The sequence below is a fragment of the Lepisma saccharinum genome, chromosome 17 (genome assembly GCF_977018435.1).
Source record: "Lepisma saccharinum chromosome 17, izLepSacc3.1, whole genome shotgun sequence".
NCBI classification, from domain to species: domain Eukaryota; kingdom Metazoa; phylum Arthropoda; class Insecta; order Zygentoma; family Lepismatidae; genus Lepisma; species Lepisma saccharinum.
Window position 1 is genome coordinate 61,812,210 of NC_139245.1, and position 25,398 is coordinate 61,837,607.

Genomic DNA, 25,398 nt, shown 5'->3' on the forward strand with positions numbered 1-25,398 from the left:
CACTGAGCACACATTAATTTTCGCTCCCTCTTAAGCAACTGATGTACAGGTATTCTGTAACTTTCCATGATAAAGACTTCATCTTTATATTGTCTGCCATCAATGACTGAAAGAAAGAAAGAGGGCCTCCCTGATTGCCTAGTTGTAGCATCATCGCCTTGTACTCAAGGGGTCCAGGGTTCAATACCCGGTGGAGCCACCTAGTGGTCGGATCCCACTTTAAACGGTATGATTAGCCTTATGGTGTATAAAGTGGACTTAAAACACCAACTCAATCAATCAACCAATCAATGACTGTAAGAATAACCTGGAATGTGCTCCGACTCAACCAGGATCTGACCACATCTAAACTATATTGCGCTTGAATTTCACAATGCCATAGGATGGGACGTTATCTTTTTACGTAACAAACATCTCCTTGCCAATTTATTTTGGAGAATTCTCATTCAGGAACAACTCTGACATTATCTTTTTCCATTGTATTGCTTTCCTGTACATTAAGCCGTCCAAGAGAAAATCTAGATGATGCACAGGGATTCAATTTCCTTATATAGTACACAGATATGCAAAATGCGTCACAAAAAAATACTATGTCTTTGAAACATTTTGAGGCTAATATTTATTGAACAACCCATGTACAAACCAAAATTGATGTGTAAATTTTTGGAATAGCTATTTACAAACCACAGATTGAAAAGGTAATTGAACAACAATCGAACTGATTGGAAACATTATTTGCTTCTAGTTATTTTTATATTCTTTAGGTTTCGATTGGAAGCTTAAGAATAGTGTGTCAGGTCACCATTTAATTTCAGATCGTTTTATTTTCCATTCTTCTGTGAAATCAAAAGTTAAAAATAATATTGAAGTAGTCTTGGCAATCCATGAATGTTGAGCATTATTCTAAAATCCTGTATTTAATCAACCGTTAACAATTTCTCTTTCAATAGTTTGTGTGTTACTCTCTATTTTGTCTTCAATTTGAACGCCATCTGAAGTTTCTTTGTAAAATATATTTTCAGATTTCAAGTGCCTCACCCTCATCATCACAGATGGAGTTTCATGATCACTCTTTGTCCAACGTACTGAAGGCAGAGCCTGACCTCATGACATGCTCAATAAAGATGGAATCCCAAGATATTCCTCTTCATAAAGAGTCAAATGAAAACATTTGGCAGCCATCATTATCATCAGTTAATAAATCTGAACAAATGAAAGTCGATAACTCAGGGGATGATGGTGGTAGCTACTCTCATGTATATCTGCACTCTGGTGCTGGGATGAGTGAATTTTTGCCTGAGGATAGTAAATATTTGGATACTAGAGAATTTGGACAGTTTAGTGTTGCATTCAAAAGTGATGAGAGTGATAATGTTAAAGTAGAGTCTGCAGATGTGAACAATGTGAAAATTTTCACCTTGCGCCTGAATTTTCAAATCCAATTCTATATATATATATATATATATATTAGGGTGGGTTGAAAACATACAAAAGTTGTAGTGAAGATTTGAAACAACTGTAAATTGATGCTCTTCAGATACAAACTGAAATGTGTTAAAAGTAAGTTCTTCAAGTTTTGTTTTCATACCCGAAATTACCTTAATTTTTTTGATATTTTTCACTTACAGACAGATATAAAGTACGTATTGTATACACATTCTGAACTGTTTATTGCAGTAGTACAGTAGTACAGGCTGGAAACAACTTTGGATCGAAGTTCTCTACAGATACAAAGTGAAATGTGTTGGAAGTTATTTATTTCAGATTTATTTTCATACCACAAATTTACCTTAATTTTTTAATTTTTTTAAATGACAGCCAGATATAGAGTAAATATTCTCACATTCCTACATGCTAAGCAACTGACTTGGTACAAAATCTCATAGAAAATCAGATGTTGTCTGTATTGAAGGTATTTCTGTTTGAGAATGTTTGGTTTGTATTATTGCACCATGTCGAGAAGTATGACCAAAGACCCTACTACAAACAACGGAGACATCTTTGACATTTCTTTCAACATCGACTGAATGACACGGATACTTTGGCAGGAGAATTTGTTGATTACTAGCCAAAATATCATCACTAATATCTTCAAGTAGAAGTGTGTGTGTGGGGGGGGGGGTGATAGGAGTACTCTCCCAGTCTATTAGTTCCATGTAGGAAGTAGCATTGAGATTGATTTTTACCTGCTTTTTATCAAAGCAGCAGACTTGCACATTGATGGAATTCTTCTTTCTTGCTTGAAGAATTTGTTGACATGAAAATGTTCTTATCCTTTCATGTTCATCTGCAACACCAGCTATAGTGCAGAAGGCCTTAAAAAGATCGCTTCGCGGGCTTCCAGCAGACAACAATATTGGGGTGTGTGTGCGAGAAACAATCAGGTCCGCAAATGAGTGAGCCCGGTTGCCACAGCTAGCTCGCTGCACCCTTCTGGAAGGGTGAGTGACCTCTGCCTCTTGCTACCTCGGCCTGTTTGTTCGACTGAGGAGCAGACGACGCCAGAGTATCGACAATAGTGTGCGAGCGACATCTGCTGTTAGCTCTTTCTAAGGCCTCCTGCACTATAGCAACAAGTTTTCTGGATGACAAATATAGGAGTATAGGAGTTATTTAGGAGTACTGGAGAAATGATCTGATCCTCAGGAAGAAGTTCTTGATACTGTGATACCATAAAGTGAAAATTCTTTGCACCATCTTGACAGAAGGGATCAAAGCAGATATAGAACCATATGGGAGAATAGAAGTTCAGTACGAATCGTACCAAATGTTTCAGGTCATCAGATTCTGCTGAAATGTACAATGGAAGCAGTCTGTTAGCTTTAATGACAAACCTTGCATGGCTTAAGGCACCTGGCTGTGCAGTTTTCAAGTACTGCAGATTATTATGATGTGCATTTTGTGCCCCTTGCTGAATCAATAAGCATATTCTTAGTAAATACAGCTGGTCAGAACTTAGATCTTTCGTAACTGTGTTAGGAACATCAACCACAGAGCCTGAGATTGGTTCAAAGTAGTTTGGTTTGAGTATCAAAGAACAGCAGTTTGGTTATAGGTCCTTCATGTGACGATGGGCCAGTCGTCCTCCCATCAACCACACTAAATAACGTCCTGAGTGGCAGTTCATTACCATGTAACATGCATATGAGCCATTGAAGTTGTTTTTTAAGATGTAATGCCAGCATTATGATTATTCCATTTGTAGGACCCGTATTTACAGGAGTTTCATCACAAATCACTGCTCTTAAAGTCTCTGTAGATCTTGCATGTTCAATAATATCCTGAATTTCATTAAATACATCTCGAGATTTTCCTGATTTAAGACTAACGTGATCGATGAAACATGCATCTGGAAATGACACTAGCACATAATGTTCTTCTCTAACTTTCCTATGCACACTTCCAGTATCAACGAGTGTTTCGTCTATTTTTCCATCGAAACCCATGCAGACTATACCTGTATGTTGCAGCAAATTCTCCTCTTGACTGTTTGTCTCTCCAGTATTTTCTTTAGCATTGTAAATTACTTGGATCAACAGTGTTTATTGGTGACAGAAGTCCGAGGTCCTTGAGGGCAGCATTAACTATGAGATATGCATCTCTATTGCTCACATTTGTCCTGTCCAATGCTTTACACAACTCAGGATACTGGTTTCTATTTTGAGGGTGGCATTCTTCTATTTCTTCTGATTCTAAGGAGAATGTGCCTTCTAGCACATCACTCTCACTGCTTGATAAATCAATTGAACTGACACATTTCTGCGTATCTTTGTGCCTCGTCTTATTTTCAAATATCAACCTTTTCCTTTCCTGAAGTTTCGTGGTTTTTTCTGTTCATTCCTTGTGCACTTCGCCTATTACCATGCATCTTGATGTGTTTTGATCAAGCCAGAATTCACATTCCAATGCAGGGATTTGTTTTTCATTGGGACATTGACACTGATTACTAGGGACATTGAATTTTCGCAATGCGCGAAATCGCGAAATGTGAAAAAAAGATGCAATTTGAACATTCTGGACGTAACTACACCCCCCAATGATGAAATATGCATGAGTTTTATTCGCGAAGTAATGCAAAATGTGTGCTTTCCCGCGAAATAACCATGAAATATCATCAAATTAAGTAGATAACACGCAAAAACCTGCAATCGAGGTTGTGCGCGCAAACTGTCAATTTGTAATGAAACGTTTGCCTAAAGTTTCCTACCACTTGCAGCTGAAGAACGTTTTATCTTCCATCACATCAGGAAGATGCTGCAAATTGGGATTTCCCATACACATAATCTCAGTTCGAAAACTTCACTCCCTGTCAAGCTGCATTCCTTTCTTCCCCCGAATGTCTACTCCCAGTTTCATTGAACTTGCTAGCTGTAGCAGCGATAAGATTAGTCTGTTTTTTTTTTCACCGCTGGTATATACCGCTGATCTAACATTTTATTTACCGCTCTCCTCAGTTTTTATTTACCATAAATTTGTATCCCTACTGATTACGTTCAACTACATCATCATGGACACACTTGCATGCACTAATGTCAAAGAGATGAGAAAATGATTTTATTTTCTCTTGATAGGTTACAGAGGATTGTTTATTTTTTGAATATTTCATCAAATCATTCACATTCACTATTAGTCTCTTCACTTTCACTATAACACTTTCAAATTCTGTTGTTGGAATGCCTGCTTTATTGTATATGTCTTTAAGTTCTGTTGCCACTATCTTTGTTAGTTAATTAACACTGGCAACTTTGTTGGCCACATGATGGAGCTTGTAGCCTCTAAAACATCCTCAGCCAGTGGTAGCTGATTTTCGACAAGTGGCTGTGGATAACCGAATATTGCATGCCTATCTTTTTGGCTTGTTGCACATGCCATGATAAGTCTTGCAATAATGGTAACATACACTGCACTCCACAGGTCTATCTCAAGCCTCTAATAGTCTGGATCTGGAATGAGATAGAAATAGCTCTCAATCAGTATTGAAACCAAATTACAAAGAACAAAACTTAGACAATTCATAACTTAACAAATAGTGAAAAAACCTGAAAGAACTAAAAAAACTAAAGTTGGGTCCTCTAGACATTACTTAAATGCAAAATTATTTTTTGTCCCACTACAAGGAAGCCAAGGAGCACCAATTTGACCATGTTTGGTTATCCCACAAAAATTCAACCCAGCCTAATATATATAGATATATATATAGATATATATATATATATATATATAATGGATAAAAGCAAGGAGGGCCAAAAGGGCTAAGTAAAAATCAAATAAGGTAAAAGGAAACACTCACCGGACAGTAGGAAAATTCAAAATTTTCGCTAATTTATAGCATCATCGGTGTGAGAAGAAACAGAAGACGGAACCGGAAGTTGGGGTCCTGCAGAGTTGCCAGGTCCCCATTGAAGAAGAAGCGGTGCGTAGAACGAAAAAAACACTGTTTCGTCACCAGGCTCGTCGTAAACTGTGAGTGGGGAGGATGAGTTGGGAGGGAGGGCGGGAGGGTGGTGGGTGAGGGTTGGGCATTACTGGGTGGCCTTGTTCAGGCCAGGTGGAGTGGTTGCACTCATGGCCGATATATAGGCCCTTTCCCATCTTTTGCGAACAGAGGTGTTGGCTGGTTGGGGTAGGAGGTGGATGATCGCTACCCGGAAGCAGTCGTTGAAACTGATGTTGTGGTGGTTGGTGTGGACGGCGACAGTGAAGTCCAGGTTGTGGGTGGAGGAGCGGTGGTTATTGATGCGGAGGTTGAGGGCCGTTGATGTTTCCCCCAGGTAAAAATCACCACAGATGTTGCAGGTGAGGATGTAGATAAGGTTTGAGGCATGGCAGGTCCCTTTGGGATGGAGGGTAAATTTGCCAGTGGCCGTGTGCACCTGGAGGGTGTGAGAAGTGATGAGGATGGGACAGGTCTTGCACCTGGGTCGGTTGCATTTATGGGCAGGGGGGTGTTGGATGTGTGGTGAAGGAGTGTTGTGGACCAGGATGTTTTGGAGGTTAGGGGGGCGTTTGAAAACCACCCTGGGTTTGTCGGGAAATATGTTTTTGGTTTCGGGATCACTGTGGAGGATTGGGAGAAGAGAGTGCAGTGTGTGCCTGATTTTGTTGAGGTGGGGATGATATTGGGTGATGAGTGCAGGTGGGTTGGTGGCAGCAGGTTTCTTGGTGGTAGTGGTATGGGAGGCAGCTCGTGATATTTGCTTGGTGACTAGGATGGAGGGATATCCACGGTTAACCAGGGCCTGGTGTAGGCGGAGGTTATAATTCTGGCGGGAGGTGGGTGAGGTGTTAAGGCGCTGTCCCCTGAGGGCCAGAGAGAATGGAATTGCTTTTTTGGTGTGGAACGGGTGGGAGCTGGAGAAGTGTAGGTATTGCATGTGGTTGGTGGGTTTTATGTGGATGGAGGTAGTCAGGTGTCCTCCCTCGATGTGCACGTCCACATCCAGGAAGGTGATCTGGTTGGGGGAGTGTGTCCAGGTGAATTTTAGGGAACGGAAGTGGTTGAGTTGGTCCAGGAAGGCTGACAAGGATGGTTCTCCATGTGTCCAGAGCATGAAGATGTCGTCGATGAAGCGGAGCCAGAGGAGGGGTTGGAGGGGTTGGGTAGCCAAAAACTCTTGCTCAAGTTGGCCCATGAAGAGGTTTGCATAGGATGGGGCCATTCTGGTACCCATGGCTGTACCTCGGATCTGTAGGAAATTTTGGTTTTCAAAGGTGAAGTTGTTACAAGTGAGGACAAGGTGGGCTAGGTGGGTCAGGAAGTTGGTGCTGGGGTTGTGAGGTTTGGGTCTGCTATTGAGATAGAATTCTATTGAGCGGAGGCCATGGGAGTGAGGTATGTTGGTGTAGAGGGAAGTGACATCAATGGTGGCAAGGATGGTATTTGGGGGCAATGGTGGGAGGGTGCTGATTTTCTGGAGGAAGTGGTTGGTGTCACGGAGGTAGGAGGGCAGAGCTTTCACAAGAGGCTGGAGATGGGAGTCAACAAAGGCTGAGATTCGTTCTGTAGGTGAGTTATAGCTGGACACAATGGGTCTGCCAGGGTTGCCAGGTTTGTGGATTTTGGGCAATAGATAGAAGGTGGGGGTGCGGGGATTGTCGGGTATTAACATGGCGTACCACCGCCATGTTAATACCCGACAATCCCCGCACCCCCACCTTCTATCTATTGCCCAAAATCCACAAACCTGGCAACCCTGGCAGACCCATTGTGTCCAGCTATAACTCACCTACAGAACGAATCTCAGCCTTTGTTGACTCCCATCTCCAGCCTCTTGTGAAAGCTCTGCCCTCCTACCTCCGTGACACCAACCACTTCCTCCAGAAAATCAGCACCCTCCCACCATTGCCCCCAAATACCATCCTTGCCACCATTGATGTCACTTCCCTCTACACCAACATACCTCACTCCCATGGCCTCCGCTCAATAGAATTCTATCTCAATAGCAGACCCAAACCTCACAACCCCAGCACCAACTTCCTGACCCACCTAGCCCACCTTGTCCTCACTTGTAACAACTTCACCTTTGAAAACCAAAATTTCCTACAGATCCGAGGTACAGCCATGGGTACCAGAATGGCCCCATCCTATGCAAACCTCTTCATGGGCCAACTTGAGCAAGAGTTTTTGGCTACCCAACCCCTCCAACCCCTCCTCTGGCTCCGCTTCATCGACGACATCTTCATGCTCTGGACACATGGAGAACCATCCTTGTCAGCCTTCCTGGACCAACTCAACCACTTCCGTTCCCTAAAATTCACCTGGACACACTCCCCCAACCAGATCACCTTCCTGGATGTGGACGTGCACATCGAGGGAGGACACCTGACTACCTCCATCCACATAAAACCCACCAACCACATGCAATACCTACACTTCTCCAGCTCCCACCCGTTCCACACCAAAAAAGCAATTCCATTCTCTCTGGCCCTCAGGGGACAGCGCCTTAACACCTCACCCACCTCCCGCCAGAATTATAACCTCCGCCTACACCAGGCCCTGGTTAACCGTGGATATCCCTCCATCCTAGTCACCAAGCAAATATCACGAGCTGCCTCCCATACCACTACCACCAAGAAACCTGCTGCCACCAACCCACCTGCACTCATCACCCAATATCATCCCCACCTCAACAAAATCAGGCACACACTGCACTCTCTTCTCCCAATCCTCCACAGTGATCCCGAAACCAAAAACATATTTCCCGACAAACCCAGGGTGGTTTTCAAACGCCCCCCTAACCTCCAAAACATCCTGGTCCACAACACTCCTTCACCACACATCCAACACCCCCCTGCCCATAAATGCAACCGACCCAGGTGCAAGACCTGTCCCATCCTCATCACTTCTCACACCCTCCAGGTGCACACGGCCACTGGCAAATTTACCCTCCATCCCAAAGGGACCTGCCATGCCTCAAACCTTATCTACATCCTCACCTGCAACATCTGTGGTGATTTTTACCTGGGGGAAACATCAACGGCCCTCAACCTCCGCATCAATAACCACCGCTCCTCCACCCACAACCTGGACTTCACTGTCGCCGTCCACACCAACCACCACAACATCAGTTTCAACGACTGCTTCCGGGTAGCGATCATCCACCTCCTACCCCAACCAGCCAACACCTCTGTTCGCAAAAGATGGGAAAGGGCCTATATATCGGCCATGAGTGCAACCACTCCACCTGGCAAGAACAAGGCCACCCAGTAATGCCCAACCCTCACCCACCACCCTCCCGCCCTCCCTCCCAACTCATCCTCCCCACTCACAGTTTACGACGAGCCTGGTGACGAAACAGTGTTTTTTTCGTTCTACGCACCGCTTCTTCTTCAATGGGGACCTGGCAACTCTGCAGGACCCCAACTTCCGGTTCCGTCTTCTGTTTCTTCTCACACCGATGATGCTATAAATTAGCGAAAATTTTGAATTTTCCTACTGTCCGGTGAGTGTTTCCTTTTACCTTATTTGATTTTTATATATATATATATATATATATATATATATATATATATATATATATATATATATATATATATATACACACACATGGGTGTACCCAAAAGAAACCAAACTAATTTTGTGGTGGGCAGAGCTTTTGTAGTACCACGTTTTGCCGCTAGGAGTGCATAGAGCGAACCTTCCTAAGTCCGTAAGCTGAGTGCCGTCGCTGAAGCAGGTCAGGACACGTTTCGGCGGAGTTTAGAGTGACAGCTGTTTTGTGTGATCCTCGTTTTTGCAATGACTGATTTTCGGGAACAGCATGCGGCAGTGAAATTCTGCTTTTTGCTTGGAAAGAGTGGAACAGAAACTCTTGAAATGTTAAAAACGACGTACAAGGACAATGCTATGGGGAAAACTCAAGTGTTTGAGTGGTTTTCCCGTTTCAAAAATGGTGAAATGTCAATTGATGACAAACCTCGTTCTGGTCGTCCTTCCACGGCCCGAACACTTGACAATGGTGAAAAAAAATCATGAAATCATCAACGAAGATCGACGACGGACCATTGAACAAATTGTGGAGCTGTCGGGAGTGACTTGGAGTTCAGTGCAGCAAATTTTGACAGACGATTTGGGAATGAAAAGGGTGGCTGCCAAATTCGTGCAACGACTGCTGAACAAAAACAAGGTCACGTGGAAGCATGCCGTGCTTTGAAAGAAGAGTCCCAAAATGATCCTAACTTTTTTTCAAAAGTTATCACAGGTGACAAAACGTGGTGCTATGCTTACGATCCCAAATTGAAGCAAGAATCAAGCCAGTGGAGGACTTCAAGAAAGCTCGTGCTGCTTTGTTTTTTTCGATGTGAGAGTTGTCCATTCAGAGTTTGTTCCGCAGGGTCAGACAGTTAACCAGGCTTTTTACTTGGAAGTTTTGAAACGATTGTGCAACCGTGTGCAGCAGAAGTGGCCCGATTTGTGGCAGTCGGGTGACTGGTTTTTCCATCATGACAATGCCCCGGCTCACATTTCTTGCCCAGAAATGGTATGACCCCTGTTTCTCACCCACATACTTACCCGACCTTGCTCCATGCAACTTTTTTCTCTTTCCTAGAATGAAAGGAGACATGAAAGAAAAGCATTTTGCTGATGTTGCTGAGGTGAAGAAAAACGACGGAGGAGTTGTCACACATCACAAAAGATGACTTTAAAAAATGTTTTGAAAAATGGAATCAAAGATTGGACAAGTGTCTTAATGCAAGTGGAGAGCACTTTGAAGGGGATAGAAGGTTTGTACTTAAATTGCGAATAAATAAATTCACAAAAAAAATAGTTCGGTTTCTTTTGGGTATGCCCACGTATACAATACTTTGAGTTTGCTGATGGAAATTTCCATTACTCTTTTTTTAAAAAAATAGTGAGTGCAGTATGTGTTTTTTTTAAATGTCTGTGTGTTTCCTGCATCATGTGCAAATTTAAATCAGAGTAATAAACATGCCATTATAATTTTTTGCACTGTTATGCATAGTCATTCATGCTCTGACTTGTAGAACCTTCTTTAGGAAAACCACTCTGTCCAAAGAATTAATTATTTTCAATCAAATATCATATTAATTAATAATTAAATGTTTTAAGATCATGTTTCAAAATGTGTAGCTTTATCTTAGTTGCATTCATGGCTTTCTTAAACTGTACCCCCCCCCCCTCTCCTGAAAAAATTCAGCTCTTGAGAAAAAGGAGCTAGCTTCTGAATTATTTTAAGTTGTTCTACCCCTGACTTCCATCATTCTATATGAAAAACTTTCTCAACTTGAATGTTTAGTTGTATTCAAAGTTTCTTCTTATGTATGGGAAGAGGCACAGAGTTTTATGCAAATAACTATTAAACAATGAAGTATGGATTCCAAGTCCCCTTCCCTCCCATCATTAAAAACGACAATCCATACTCTTGCAAGAAAGTTTACAATTTTGCTTTGAATCTTGTTTTATATATAAACATTTTCTGTTGTTATGTTCGCAGAGGCTCATCATAACAAAATAGTGAATTGTATTATGTGGTACTATTTATCATGTGTCATAATATCTTTGGCAACTCCATGTGATATAGTTTTTCTTGTATGTGTGCATTGCTTGCATTGTAGAATTATTTTCCTGTAGTTTACGGTTATTACAAGCATGAAAAAACAGTTTTTCATTGTTGTCTGTATGTCTGGGAAGCTTTGTTCATTGCAGAACACTGGAATAAATTAAATAATGAAAATGGTAACATAGATCCAGTATGGAGTTTTCTTTTTCACAAATGGAGTAAGACACCATCTTTAAAATTTAATGTAACAGAAACCGTCATGAGACTTTGTGAAAACAATGATGACTTTGAATTATCTGATGATATTTGGGATTCATAATTTTAAATAAAAAATAATGTGATCATTTTTTTTATCTGAAATAGAAATAAAACAGATTGCTTCTTTTCACAGGTTGCTATATACAACAATGTAACATTGACAACATCCACTATATAACGGATTATTTTTGTTTCTAACCATTGTTATAACTGTATCTTTAGACAAACTGAAAACTGATGAAGGGAGTGTGTGTTTTCCTGAAACGTCACTACGAAAAACTGTTTTCTTATGCTTGTAATAACCATAAATTACTGGAAAATAATTCCATGTGATATGTTGTGTGTGTTGTGGATTACTTATTATATGTTATAATTTAGATTGTTCTCGCATTAGTGACCTTACTGTGGTACAAATTCCATATGTCAAAGTGTTTGCATTGCTGATAGTAATTCTATGTTTGGGAAAAGTGTTTGATTTAATACTGTTAAAATTTCCTTGTTTTTTTCTTTCTTGTGTGCACATGCCAAAATAAATGTCAAAGTTCTCTGAGATACAATAAATTGGGCAAATGCTTGTCACATAGATACTGACACATATTCATCGAATTTCTTCAACATATCACTGAAAGATATGCAGATCACATTTGTATGGCCAAGTGTGTGGAACATCATTTACTTTGGCTGGGTGCACTGATCTAACAGCTGCAACTCTCACATTTTAACTCCCCCTTTGACAGCTCCCATTGGGCTATTGAGTACTCTCATCTAAGGATGTTTGATTATGCATCAGTGAGTTTGCTTTAAATCTTCTTGCGTGAATGTAGTGACGAAAGTTATCTGTCATGAACATTGTGCCGGATTTCACAACTTTGTGTAATGTAATTATTTTCAATATCTATTCAGTATATTAAATTATCTTATTCATATAACATAAATAATGTTAGAATATATCAGTGTTAATAATAACACATGTGTTTTCCTAGCCATGCTACTGTTTTATTCCTATAATTTTGAAGTTAATCCTGGGAAGCAAACTGAAGGACCTTTCTTGAAAAAGTAATAAGCCAATTGCTGTGGTTAAAATATTAGCTGAGCCTTCATCTGCTGTAACAACTACATGGCAACTGCTTTAGTCACCTAGATGTTGTTGAGGAACTAAAACGGAAAAAAAAATGTCCTATGTGGGTACTTTGAAAAAATAAAAGACAGTTGCCACCACAATTTGTTGCTACCAAAGAAGGAAAAGTGAATAGTACATTTTACACTTTGATTTTTAGAAAACACCTAAAATGTACAGTTTTGTTCACAACAACTGGCACACTCATTTGAGTTAAGGATCAGCTGCGGAGCCAATCGAGTGTGGCAGTACATCTGAAGTAAAGGTTCGAGAAAACAGCACTCTGCAGTGTTGCTTACCACTAAAGTTCTTCACCGGATGCAGGGAGTTTTCTGACTTGCTGAGTGAAACGAAATGACTGTTTCAGAAAAGCCTTGCATTTTAATTATTAACTCAATGTAGTGTCCAATTTTACAAGGGAATGGCAGGGAAAAAATCAGGAAAATATGTTCGAGATAATCAGTATCCCATAAAATAAATGGCACAATCCCTTCGCTTGCAAAAAGCTGATGTTCATTTGAAAGCAGAGGGGAGTGGATGGTGGTATCATTACCTCTTTCCCTAGATTAACGTAACAGCAAAGTCGACGTTCACCAAGAGGCCCGGGTTCAAATTCCGACCTGAGCGTGGGTGTTCTTTGCGAGTGTCCCTTCATCAATTTTCCCATATCATCATTTATCTTTTGTCGCTATTAACTAAAAGTGGAAGGAAAGGGAAGCTATCAAAAAATAAATGAAATTTACGTTCTATATGCGGATGGGAAAAAATAAACAATCCAAGGCAATAAGAATATCTATCATGGCCCGAATGATGTGACTTCAGGCTTACTTTCGTTTCTTTCTCTTACATATGCAAACAACTGCTTTTCTAGCTTGTAATTTGAACACAAAAGTAGTATAAAAAAGCTCCCAAAATCAATACAGGCTGAATGAATGTCTTCATATTTTCCTGGAATGTCACTCTTCTTTGTCAAATAGTTAGTTTAAAAATATAATGATGTATGTGCTATTGACTTATAAGATTCGTCGCCAAATACCAGAATCTGCTATGTTGACAGAAGCTAGAGCACTTAGGTTATTAGGGGTTGGAAACGCTAACCTTGCACAAAAGCACTTCTTTGATCGTCTTCATTAATATACACACACAACATTAACTTGTAGTCTGTGAGCAATGTGTGCACTGCTTAGAGACACTATACCATGAATCGTATTGCTTTCAATTTAATGTAATTAGAGAGAAGGGACATTGAAAGTTTGGAACCGGACAGGTGAATGTGCAATCTTTAGGAGAAATCTCCCTAATAGCTTGCTTTTTCGCACAGCAGCTCGTGTCCATGTCGGTAAAACACCAGCTTCGTAAGCTGAAATCCTAGGTTCGATTCTGCGTGTGGTCAAATGTTTTCTTTTTCTGCCAAACGGGTGCCACGAAAATTATTTCACCAAGACACAGCTTTTCACTTTGTTGTTTTTCGTGTGGCAAGGAGAAAATAATTATTGAAATGACTATGCATGTGGCATAGTTTTGATTTGGAACAAATTTTTCTTTATTGGGTTTTTACTGAAACTCTGTGTATATAAAAATCACTTCTGATGTTTCTTCTGGTAACAAATCCCACCGTAAGATCAAACGTTATTTTTCTGTTAAAAAAAGGAGGTCTCACTCTTTATGTAGAATTTGTAATTTTGATATTTAATGTCACTTTTGTGCTACTTTGGACTTATTGCTATGATATTGATGAGAGTTGATTCAACGAAATTGATGATGGGACCCCCTCAAAGAACAATGATGCACATGATGGTACTCGAACACCATGGTGAAATTTAAGGATATCTCTTAATGCACTCTGCCACCGAGTTCGTGACTTTCATATATTTTGAGCACCTAGTATTTTTACTGAAGAAATCATAATAAACCTTATTGTAAAACTCTGTAACATTTCTCCTTTGTCTTGTAACGTTATCGCCTTGTAATGAAGGGGTCCCGGGTTTGATATTTGGTGGAGGCACATGGTGGTTCGATTGCACTTTAAACTGTAGGTCCAGTCCAAATGAACATGTCTGCATACAAGTGGACTTTAATAAAAAAAGTATATAAATTTCTTCTTTGTTTATGCAACTAATAGCTGTAGCAGAAAGAATGACAGCTGTTTACACTCTGGATGAGACATTTGAACATCCACATTAAAACTTATTGAAATTCAAAATAGCAAATATCGACTGAATACTCCCGGACATTACACTGAGCCGAAGATAAAAACATCTACCTTAATATATGCAGATGCAATTCTCGAGAGCGAGAGAGGCAGAGGAGGGAAGGGGTTGAGAAAAAAAACAGGCTGGTCACACTGTTGGATCCTGATGATAGGCACTTGCAAGAGCCAAAACGCCTTCCCATTGGAAATACGATGGGGGATACAGGAAGGGATTGTGAAGAGTGGTAGTGACCTTGACGTGGCCAGTCTTGGAGCCTTTCACTTGTAAAAATAAATTAAAAAATCTATCTTCTATGTTGCCAGCTGGTATGGTATCCTCAACTGTGCAGTGGGGCTTCAAAGGTCAAAAAACCATGCAAAAGTGTAACATCCTCAAAGTCATTTTCTTTAAAATTTCATGAAATCATGTTCCAACACTTTAAGTGATTACAAAAATAACTTTGAATTGTTTTTTTAATACTAAGTTATTAAAAACACCATGTGTCATGCAGGACACTGAGTCTCAGACTTCCTAAAATTCCCCCATAAAACATGAATAAAATTAAAATTTCTTTCGAACACACCAAAATAATTCGTTATTAAACATTATTGATGTCAACAATATCCAAATTAGGAACCAAAGATTAATGCACAAAAGTCACAGGTAAGCATTCATTACATCTAGAAAGTAATGAGAATGGAACATTTTTGATCCAGTTTGCAATAGGAAGAAGAATGGTTGTGAAAAGCACATATTTTCCCCATAAGGAAATACATCTGGGTATTGGAATTCACTGGATGACAGCAGAACTAATGAGATAGATCATGCCCTAATTAATCGTAGATATGCACCTTCAATAATACGTAGACATACGGAGTTGTAGAGGACCAACATTTGACACTGACCATTTCCTTGTCAAGACAAAATTGAGAGATAAGATATGCAAGAAAACACATGAAAAAAAGGAATGGTAGAAAGATCGGATATAGAAAGATTAGAAAGGAAAGAGGTAAAGGAAACGTATAGAAAAACGATAAGGAGTAAACTAATCAAAGGACAAGAAGAAAGTATAGGGATTCAAAATAGATTGCAAGAAGTAGAAACAATAATTAAGGATGCGGTGAGGGAAGTAATAGCCTATGAGATGGAAAAAGTAAAACAACAATGGTTTGACGAAGAATGTCAAGAGGCAATATAAAAAAAATGAAGCTAGAAATAAAATGATACAAAGGGAAGCAAGGAGTAATTGTGAAGAAATGAGACGACAAGCAAACAAAATTTATATACGAGAGAAGCATATGCTATTACACAGATGGACAGAACATTTTAAAGAAAAATTGAATCGGAGAGATGAAGAAGAAAAGGAGATAGCAGAAAATATGGAACAAGAAACAGAAGACTGAATTTCCTCTGAGCTATTAAAGTATGCAAGTCCAGAAATGATAAAAGAAATATGTAAATTGATAATGCAAATGTGGGAGGAGGAACAAATGCTCACCGAATGGAGAACTGACCTACTCTGCCCTATACACAAAGAAGGAGATGGAACAGACTGTTGAAATTACAGAGTTATTATGCTATTCAACATAGGATATAGAATTTTACAAGAATTATTAATGACAGACTTAAGAAATATTCAGAGAGCATAATTGGTGAATACCAATGCAGATTCAGAACAAACTGGGGCACCACTCATCAATTATTTATTATGCAACAAATAATTAAGAAAAACTGCGAACATGGAATAGATTTACATATACTATTTATTGATTGAAAACAGGCATTTGACAGTGTGAACAGAAGAAAGCTTCTACAGGCATTGAAACCTGTTTGAATTCCAAGAAATTTGATTAAGTTAGTAGCAATAACTTTGGATCAAACCACGGTAAAAGTCAAAATAGGACAACAAAAGGGGAGGTATTTCAGTATACAATAGGAGTAAAACAAGGAGATGGGCTATCCACTACATTATTTATATTGGCTTTACAAACGTCAATAGATCAGGTGGATAAAAGAGAGACAATCTTTTCAGTCAGATTTGTGCTTATGCTGACGACGTAGCAATAATCTCCAGAACAGAAAGAAGTTCAGAGAATATTTAATCATCTAGAACAAACAACCAACAAATTAGGACTACAAGTAAATACACAAAAAAAGTACATCATTGTGACTTCAAACAATCACAGAAGAAACGAGATAAATATTTGAAATAGGTAGTAAAATACTTGACTGAGTGAGCACGTTCAAATACCTTGGATTTGATCAACAGCCAGAGTAACATAACCAATGCTATCAGAGAGAGGATTGAAGCAGGCAATAAGGCTTGTTATGCCAACATGCAGCTATTGAAAAGTAAGGTAATAAGTAGAAAATCTAAAGTGAAATTATATAAAACTATGGTTCAAAAATATGGACGCTCATCAAAGAAAACAAACTTAAGCTATGTATATTTGAAAGGAAGATAATTCGGAAAATATATTGTTCTGTTCAAGTAAACAATGAGTGGAGGATCCGAACAAATGAAGAAATTAGTAGCATACTAGAAGAGCAAAACATTGTTAGATTTATAAAAGCGGGAAGGCTAAGATGGTTTGGACATATTGTTAGAATGAAAGATCATCATTTACCAAAAATAATATTTCAAGAGAAGATATACTCCTGTAAAAAGAGAGGTAGACCCAAACAGACAATGTCACAAAAGATCTGGAAACGATGAAGATCCAAAGTTGGAGGGAAAGAGCGAATAGAGAAACTTGGAGGCGATTAGTGGAGGAAGCCAAATTCAAAAATTAATTGTGAAATTTGCATAAAGAAACATCGAGACTGAATGTTGAAGTCACATGTGATGCCATTCATAAGTAATGATTCCAAAATTGGTTTTGGAAATATAAATTGAATAAAAATATAATATTTTGGGGAACAATGACATATAACAATAAAGTATTTGCACTACTAAAAAGTTTTTTGTTATATATGCTTTATGGTATAGCTATTAAATGTGATTTGCACTTTGCCATGATTAATCTACAAAAATATTTTCTTAGCTCTATTAGCCAATGGCCATAGTTAGAATTATGTGATCAGCACCACCCTTCAGTTGACTTTGCCACCCCCTCATCGCTTCCAGGCATTCATTGATGAGAGGTTGAATACAGTAAAGAAGACATTTTTTTCTGGGGGAGGGAGAAGGGATCTACTCGAGGGAACACTAATATTGTTTAAGACCCTAAAATACCAAATGTGAAGTACATTGTTAACTCATCCTTGTGTTTTGTGGGGGAAACCCCAGAATCACTTCGAGTGTTGGTAAAATTAGTACATCAGATCAGATATCATCCTCTGGAAGTGAATCATGGATCTCGTGTGCATTTTTTGTCTGACATTTTCTGTTCAATGTTTAATTATTTATATATAAGTATATAACATTCTCATGAAACATCAATAAATGTTATTCAAATTGACAATGGACTCCAAAATATACAGCTGTCTGAAAGCAAGCATGTGTCCGCAATGTCTCATTGGTCAACTAGAAAAAATAAAATAGTTATGATAGTTACTAGTATGAATATTATACAAAAAAAAAAATTGCAAGTCCTAGTAAACATTTTGTACACCATTAGCACTCAGTGGGCAGACATCATTTTGAAATAAATATGATGCATTTTGCAATTTGTGTTTGAGAATTTTTATAGTTACTACTATATTTCTTAAATCAGCCAAAAAAAAAAAAATCCAAATGTACAGCTGCCTGTAGGGATGTGCGGAATCCTGAAGTCTGTACTGGGATGGGGATAAACATTTCCCATCCCAGTTTGTGGCGGCACAGTCGGTAACGCGTCTGACTACCATGCTCAAGGTCCCAGGTTCGATCCCCGGCCGGTTCAAATCCGGGAACTTTTCTATCTTTGGAAGCGGTCCCGGGGCCCACCCAGCATCAAATAACATGGGTAACTGGGGGATAAAGGCGGTCAGGGGCGTGATGCTGATCACATCAACCCTACTCACGACCGGATCAAGAAAGTGTGGGGGGCGTCACCCCCACACCCCCTATACGCCTTCATGGCATGGTGCTAAGCACAGGGGAACACTTTACCTTTTTGTTTGTGACTTTGGGTAATGACTTCCCATCTTTTCAAGATCAAGAACAGTCGAGAAATTCCAAATGGCCACTTTTGAAAGTGATTAATTCTCAGTATTCTCTAAATTTTAAGTGTATGAAACTTCTCAGAAATTGTTAGTTTTCATTCTAGAAATGCAAAAATCTAATCACTTCAGAGAAAATAGTGCATATAATTTGAGATTTTTACAGTAAAATTTCTTAACTTAGCGGGGAAATTATGAATTGTTCCAATCGTGAATATTGTGATTAAAAAGATTTCCCATCCTTATCAAAAAAAAAAAAGTCTCTGTACTGCGCATCTCTAGCTGCCTGAAAGCATGCTTGAGACCCATTCCATTGTATGAACATATGAAAGAAATCAATGAAAATTTTCAAACTACTAATATCTATGTCTTACTAATAGAGATATTTAATGATGATGTAGGAAAAGATTACTAGTGCAATTAGCATATTTTCTAGGGCATGTATCACTTATCATGATCACAATCCATCACTATGTTTTCAATGAATCACATAGAACAAAATTTTTGCACTTTGCCTTTCAGATGCAGATGAATGCTTTCTAGTAAAGCATCTAATAACTCTTCTGATGTGTTGTCAACATCACAGCATTTCTCAATAAAAAGCACCATGTTTTGTGTGTCCTATAGAACACAGGATCTTCTGCCTTTAACTTTCAAAATAGAAACCCTACACCCTTTGACTTGAAATACAATTCTTTATCATTGTTTTCATATATAACTACAGCTAAAAACTGTTGCTATCAGAAATAATTTATTTATGTCACAGTTTGTTATTGGATAACAGTGAGAATCGTACGTGGTTTATTTACAATTTATGAAAAACAATAGACCAGTGGAGCATCAGAAATGCCAGGTTCAATGATTGTATGCAGCAGGGAATCAGAAAGTATGAACAGTTTCCAGTCAGCAATGCTCATGTATTCTAATATCCCACCATCCTTACATCCTGCGCAGGGACCACCTTTATGGCAGTGACCTAAGCTGCCATGTCGACCTGTGAAGAAATTCGCAGTCAAACAGTCAATTCGCCCACCACTTGGGCAAGCTGTGACAACATTGAAATTCCCCCTCCCCAAAGAAGCCATTAGCGAAGCAGGATTATGTCAAAATAACTGTTCTGCACTGTGATTGCACACCGGTTCATATACCATCCCAGGAATAGTGTGATGCATTTATCTGGAAATTCCAAATATCACACAAGAATATTCATGGAATCCCATCCTTACAAAAACATATGAACATGAACATAAAAAAAATATTATTTATGAAATACTCATCTTGTCACCTTCTGAAGGAGCACCTTTTCTTTTGTGATATCGTGGTGTGTAACTATAGGTTAAAAGTACACATTATGAGAAGTTACTTATATTGTTTCACAAGAAGTACTATTACTTGGAATTAATGTTTTATTCTTCAGTTGTAGTACATCAAACAAGTGGATTGTAGTTGCTAATTGGTAATATGCTTAGAGATAAATGTAGTAAATTGTTTAAAGCTGAGTACAGTATCATAAGACATTTTTCTGAAATATTTCTGTGTAAATTTTCTTAAACACGTCCATCTTCTTCCAGGTTATCACTGGAGTGCACATCGATTAGAAGTGAATTTATACAGGAAAAACTGGGTAGTGAAAAATATCCATGTCTTAGAGAGACTAACTCTGGTGCAAATAAGAACTTTGTATCCCAATCACTACCAATGAGATATCCTAAGTTCAGCTCAATACTGCCAACAACACACTGCTCTGGGAAAAAGAATAGTGAAACTAATTTAAAATCTACAAGGGAAACAGAATATACAACATCTTCAAACTCTAAGGGTTTTACTGTTTGTAACGATGGCAGCAATTTGTTTGATCACAAATGTGAACTCGTGGTTAACATGCGAAATCAGAGTTGTGAAAAAACTTTTGTGTGTTCAACGTGTAACAAATCATTTGCACATGAGGAACATCTTAGACAACATTTAATAATTCATACTGCAGATAAACACTATGTGTGTTCAATTTGTAACAAATCATTTACACAGAGAGGAACCCTTATACGACATTTAATTATTCATACTGAAGATAAACCCTATGTGTGTTCAACTTGTAACAAATCATTTACACAGAGAGGAACCCTTAGACAACATTCAATTATTCATACTGGAGATAAACCCTATGTGTGTTCAACGTGTAACAAATCGTTTGTGCATGAGGAATATCTTACACAACATTTAGTAACTCATACTGCAGATAAATCCTATGTGTGTTCAACTTGTAACAAATCATTTACACGGAAACAACACCTTAGACAACATTCAATTATCCATACTGGGAATAAACCCTATGTATGTACAATGTGTGAAAAATCATTTGTGCAGAGAGGAGATCTTAGAAAACATTTAGTAATTCATACTGGAGATAAACCCTATGTGTGTTCAACTTGTAACAAATCATTTGCACGGGGAGGAACCCTCAAACGACATTCAATTATTCATACTGGAAATAAACCCTATGTGTGTGCAACGTGTAACAAATCATTTGCACAGAGAGGAGATCTTAGGCGACATTTAGTACTTCATACTGGAGATAAACCCTATGTGTGTTCAACGTGTAACAAATAATTTGCACAGAGAGGAGGTCTTATACAACATTTAGTAATTCATACTGGAGATAAACCTTATGTGTGTTCAACTTGTAAAAAATCATTTACACATAGAGGAAGCCTTAGACGACATTCAACTATTCATACTGGAAATAAACCCTGTGTGTGATCAACTTGCAACAAATCATTTACTCGGAAACAACACCTTACGAAACATTCAATTATTCATATTGTGAATAAACCCTGGGTGTGTTCTACATCATTTGCACATGAGGAGCATCTTAGATGACATTTAGTATTTCATACTGCAGATGAACCATGTGTGTGTTCAACTTTTAACAAATCGTTTTCACAGAAACAAAACCACATACAACATTCACTAATTCATACTGCAGATAAACCCTATGTGTGTTCTCTATGTAACAAATCATTTGCACAGAAGAGTTCTTAAAAAATATTTAAAAATTCTTACTGGATATACAGACAACTTTGTGTTTTCAACACACAACAGTTTATTTATATATATATGTGGAATCTTGAAGAACATTTAGAAACTCATAGTGTTGAGAAGCCTTTCGTATATTCAACTTGTAACAAATGATTTGCACATATGAGATATATGAGACAATATTCGACAATTGATGCAGGAGAAAAGCCACATTTGTCTTGAGCATGGAACAAATCATTCACAACAAAAGCCAATTCTTCCAAGATATTCAAGGAATCATACTATGGATGCATTGTGTGTGTTATAACATGTATCTGACATGCAGTAAATACATTTTAATAAAGGATTTCATAGTGGAGAGAAGTTGCATGCTCCTTAGAAATTAGCTTCTTTACTTTACTGGATTGCCGTGATACATATGACCAATAGCTGTAAACTCATTCTGGACTCACATTCCAGATCTTCTCATCCAGCATGTGATAACAATGTCCATTTCTCAAAAACGATCTAACTGCTCTAAAATATTTTTATATACAGAAATCGTTAATGTGGCAACCTAACACTTTAGCATCAGCTGAGAATAGCAGCTTTACATCATGCCCTGTAGTAAAACAACAAACACCATGCTGAGATATTTTTCTTCACGAATATATCATATAACTATAAACCACCATTATAATGCAGAATAAAAAAAAATCTTTATTTGAAGTAACTGTGTTATATATTTATCTGCACATCCATATTTCATCGATGACTTCAACAAAAGTGCAATTCCATTCTTGAGCCAGTGCTATTCATTTAATCTTAATTTCCTGAAATAACAGATGTGATAGTTTGTGTACATATTTACTTTGTATGCAATAATAATAACAATACCAATCACCATTATTGTTATCGTCATCAGTAGTAGTACTCATGTTGATTCATTTGTGGTTGACATTCTGGCTATTGATTTTAAGAAGTGGTCATGAAGGTATGTCTACAAGCAACACTAGAAGTTGGTGCATTAGAAGAGCAAGCAGTTTACAATATGTGAGTTTGTAATACCATGCAGTTTCTTCCATTCTGCACTGTGAAACCAGGGATGTATGTTTCTTCTGGTTTGCAGGAGACTTAGCAAATAAATATAGATACCAACTTGTATGCGTGTCAACCTTATGGGCTAGAATGTTCACGACTGGGAGATGATGAGCTTTGAGATGGCCACTGTGGGATTTTAGGTTACTGCTCTGTGGGGAAGGCCATTCGGGATTGTGAGGCATTGTTCCTTGTGATGGAAGCTACGGGTATGGGGAATTTATTTTAAAAAGGTTGTACATATTTTACATCACATATTAACACCATAAAAACAACCATGACAATGTTGGTTGTGACTTTGCATTTCACGTCCAGAAGTGTTATACCACCCCTGTGAAATACTCGCACCCATTTTTGCATACATAATGATGCTTAATATATTGGCAACCCAAGTTTTGATCACCTTTCACTGAAAATGAGGCTATGACAGAGTTATATTTCATGATTTTTTTTAACACTGTTTTTTACAAACTTCAAATATTTCGGAAATTTTCCAGCCAATCACGAGATGAGCGATTTTTATTGTGCAATATGTAAATCAGCATTCAATAATCTGATAAAATCACTCAAAACATAGAAATACCGATCTACAATATCAATACTATTGTCGATTTGCAAAAGTATTTCGTAAAAACTTCCTCCCCCGCTCTGCTTATATTAATGAACAAAGAGAATTGGTGTAAGCAAAGAAGCCAATCCAACTACCACATGGAGGAAATCAGTTGTTATCTATCTAGCCATTGTTTATTTCTAGTGACAGACTGATCAAACCAATCAAATCAAGAGAATAATAAATTTTAAAATAAAAATACAGTACTCACTCTGCCCACACTGCTCTGCTTCGTACTTCAGAATATTTCCTTCTGTTCCGTCATATCCATATATTAATTACTTCAGTTGCTACAAGCTTTGTAGCAAACTTCCCTCCAAAAATTCAATAACGTTAAATATCAAGCCTCTGCTTTCACTATGTACAGTTTCCCTATTCATCATGAAGTCAAAAACTTTTCACTGAGACAGGTACAATTTTGCAATGCAGTAACAAACGACGTACAATGAAAAAGAGCTGACTGATTGATGCACGCTCCCTCCATGCGTGTTGATAATTCAGCTACTGCGCCACAGAGAAAGTTTATTTTAGTCAAGATGCAATAAGCAAAGACACTATCGGGCATGATTAATACACTAGTTTCGTTTTCAGTTGCCCTCTTCCCCTGTCATGCTTGAGCAAGAATCAAAGAGACAATATACCATCGACATTTCCCTTTTCTTAAAAAAAAAAAAATCCCTCAATTTGCAATGATGTATGGATGGCCTCGACTCCGTCACACAATCTCCAATGGAACTGGTTTGCAACACTACATTTGCTCGCACAGAAACCACTACGTTCAAGGCTTTCCTAAATGATGCAACCTCCCCTCACACCGCACTCAAGCCAAAAGACCTAATCAGTGTCCTCTACCTGACTGCTTCAACAGCGTCATAAGGAGCGAAACTAACATTGTGTTCAAAACACTGAGCGCGGCTCGGTCTACGTGGTTTGATATCACTCATCGCAGGCTTCTCCACAATCTCTCTTGGTGGAGCGGAGTGGGAACACATGATGTTTCGAAGGAGATAAAGTTCAAGAAATAAGTAAGATACATTGTAATAATGATTTAAAATACAGATTTATTTGGGTGTGCATGTGCGAATAGGCAGAAGCTGCTGCTGGTGTGAAGTCTCTCTTTAGTTTTTATATGTACCAATGTTTCAGAAACTGGTTCTTCTTCCATTTTCTGGGGAGTGTACTGTATTTGCTTCTATCTTGTCCCATGTCAGTAGTCCCTGAACGCAGGAAGCAACACGATAGAAGCAAATACGCTACCCAGAAGAGTGAGACAGAACCAGTCTCTGAAACATAGGTACATATAAAAATTAAGACAGTGGTTACATGTCGAAACAATTTAACATGCCACTTATAACCACGTGACTAGAATGTTTGGTGGTGAGATGACTAAAAGTGGTAAATGTTGTAAGTGCCAAAAGCAAAAGTGTTGGGAAATCACATCGTTCCGCACATCATCCCATAAGAACGTTCACACTAATGACCTCTTTACACACCCTTTGAACTACTTAGAGGGCTACCAGCCACATTTCATGTTTACCACATTATAAAGCATGGCACATTTCGCAGTTTAACATGGAAAATGGTGTTTGAATTATTGTGGCACTTTGAGTCTTCAGATCATGAGTCAACTTAACCTTGCTTCATCAAGAGGCTAAATTAAATCATATGCAAATACATGAAGAATGTATAATGAAGTTTATTGGTCTGTACAGCATGTTATCTTTTGAAGTTTCTTAATATAAAATCTTCTATTCTCCATTCTCATGGCTTAGTATTTTCAAGATATTCATCATTAATACACACATTATATTACCATCGAAAAATGCAATTTCTTTGCTTTTTTTAAACTTTAGGTGGGAGTTTTTCAGTTAATGAACAAGTGTAAAAAACAAAATATGTGAAGACAGCAGAACCATTTGAAGTATCACATGAAAATCAATCATT

The 25,398-nt window shown here is 38.3% G+C and overlaps 1 protein-coding gene across 1 annotated transcript in view; it reads right to left on the reverse strand.

The window, feature by feature from the left end:
* Positions 1-4,894: 4,894 nt before the first annotated feature.
* The window catches only part of LOC146001323 (uncharacterized), a 202,289-nt gene continuing 181,785 nt past the window's right edge, over positions 4,895-25,398 (reverse strand). The window contains exon 3 of the mRNA XM_083138636.1: positions 4,895-4,943. Coding sequence (XP_082994762.1) covers positions 4,922-4,943 — 22 coding nt within the window. The 3' untranslated portion in view covers positions 4,895-4,921. The remainder of the gene's footprint in view (positions 4,944-25,398) is intronic.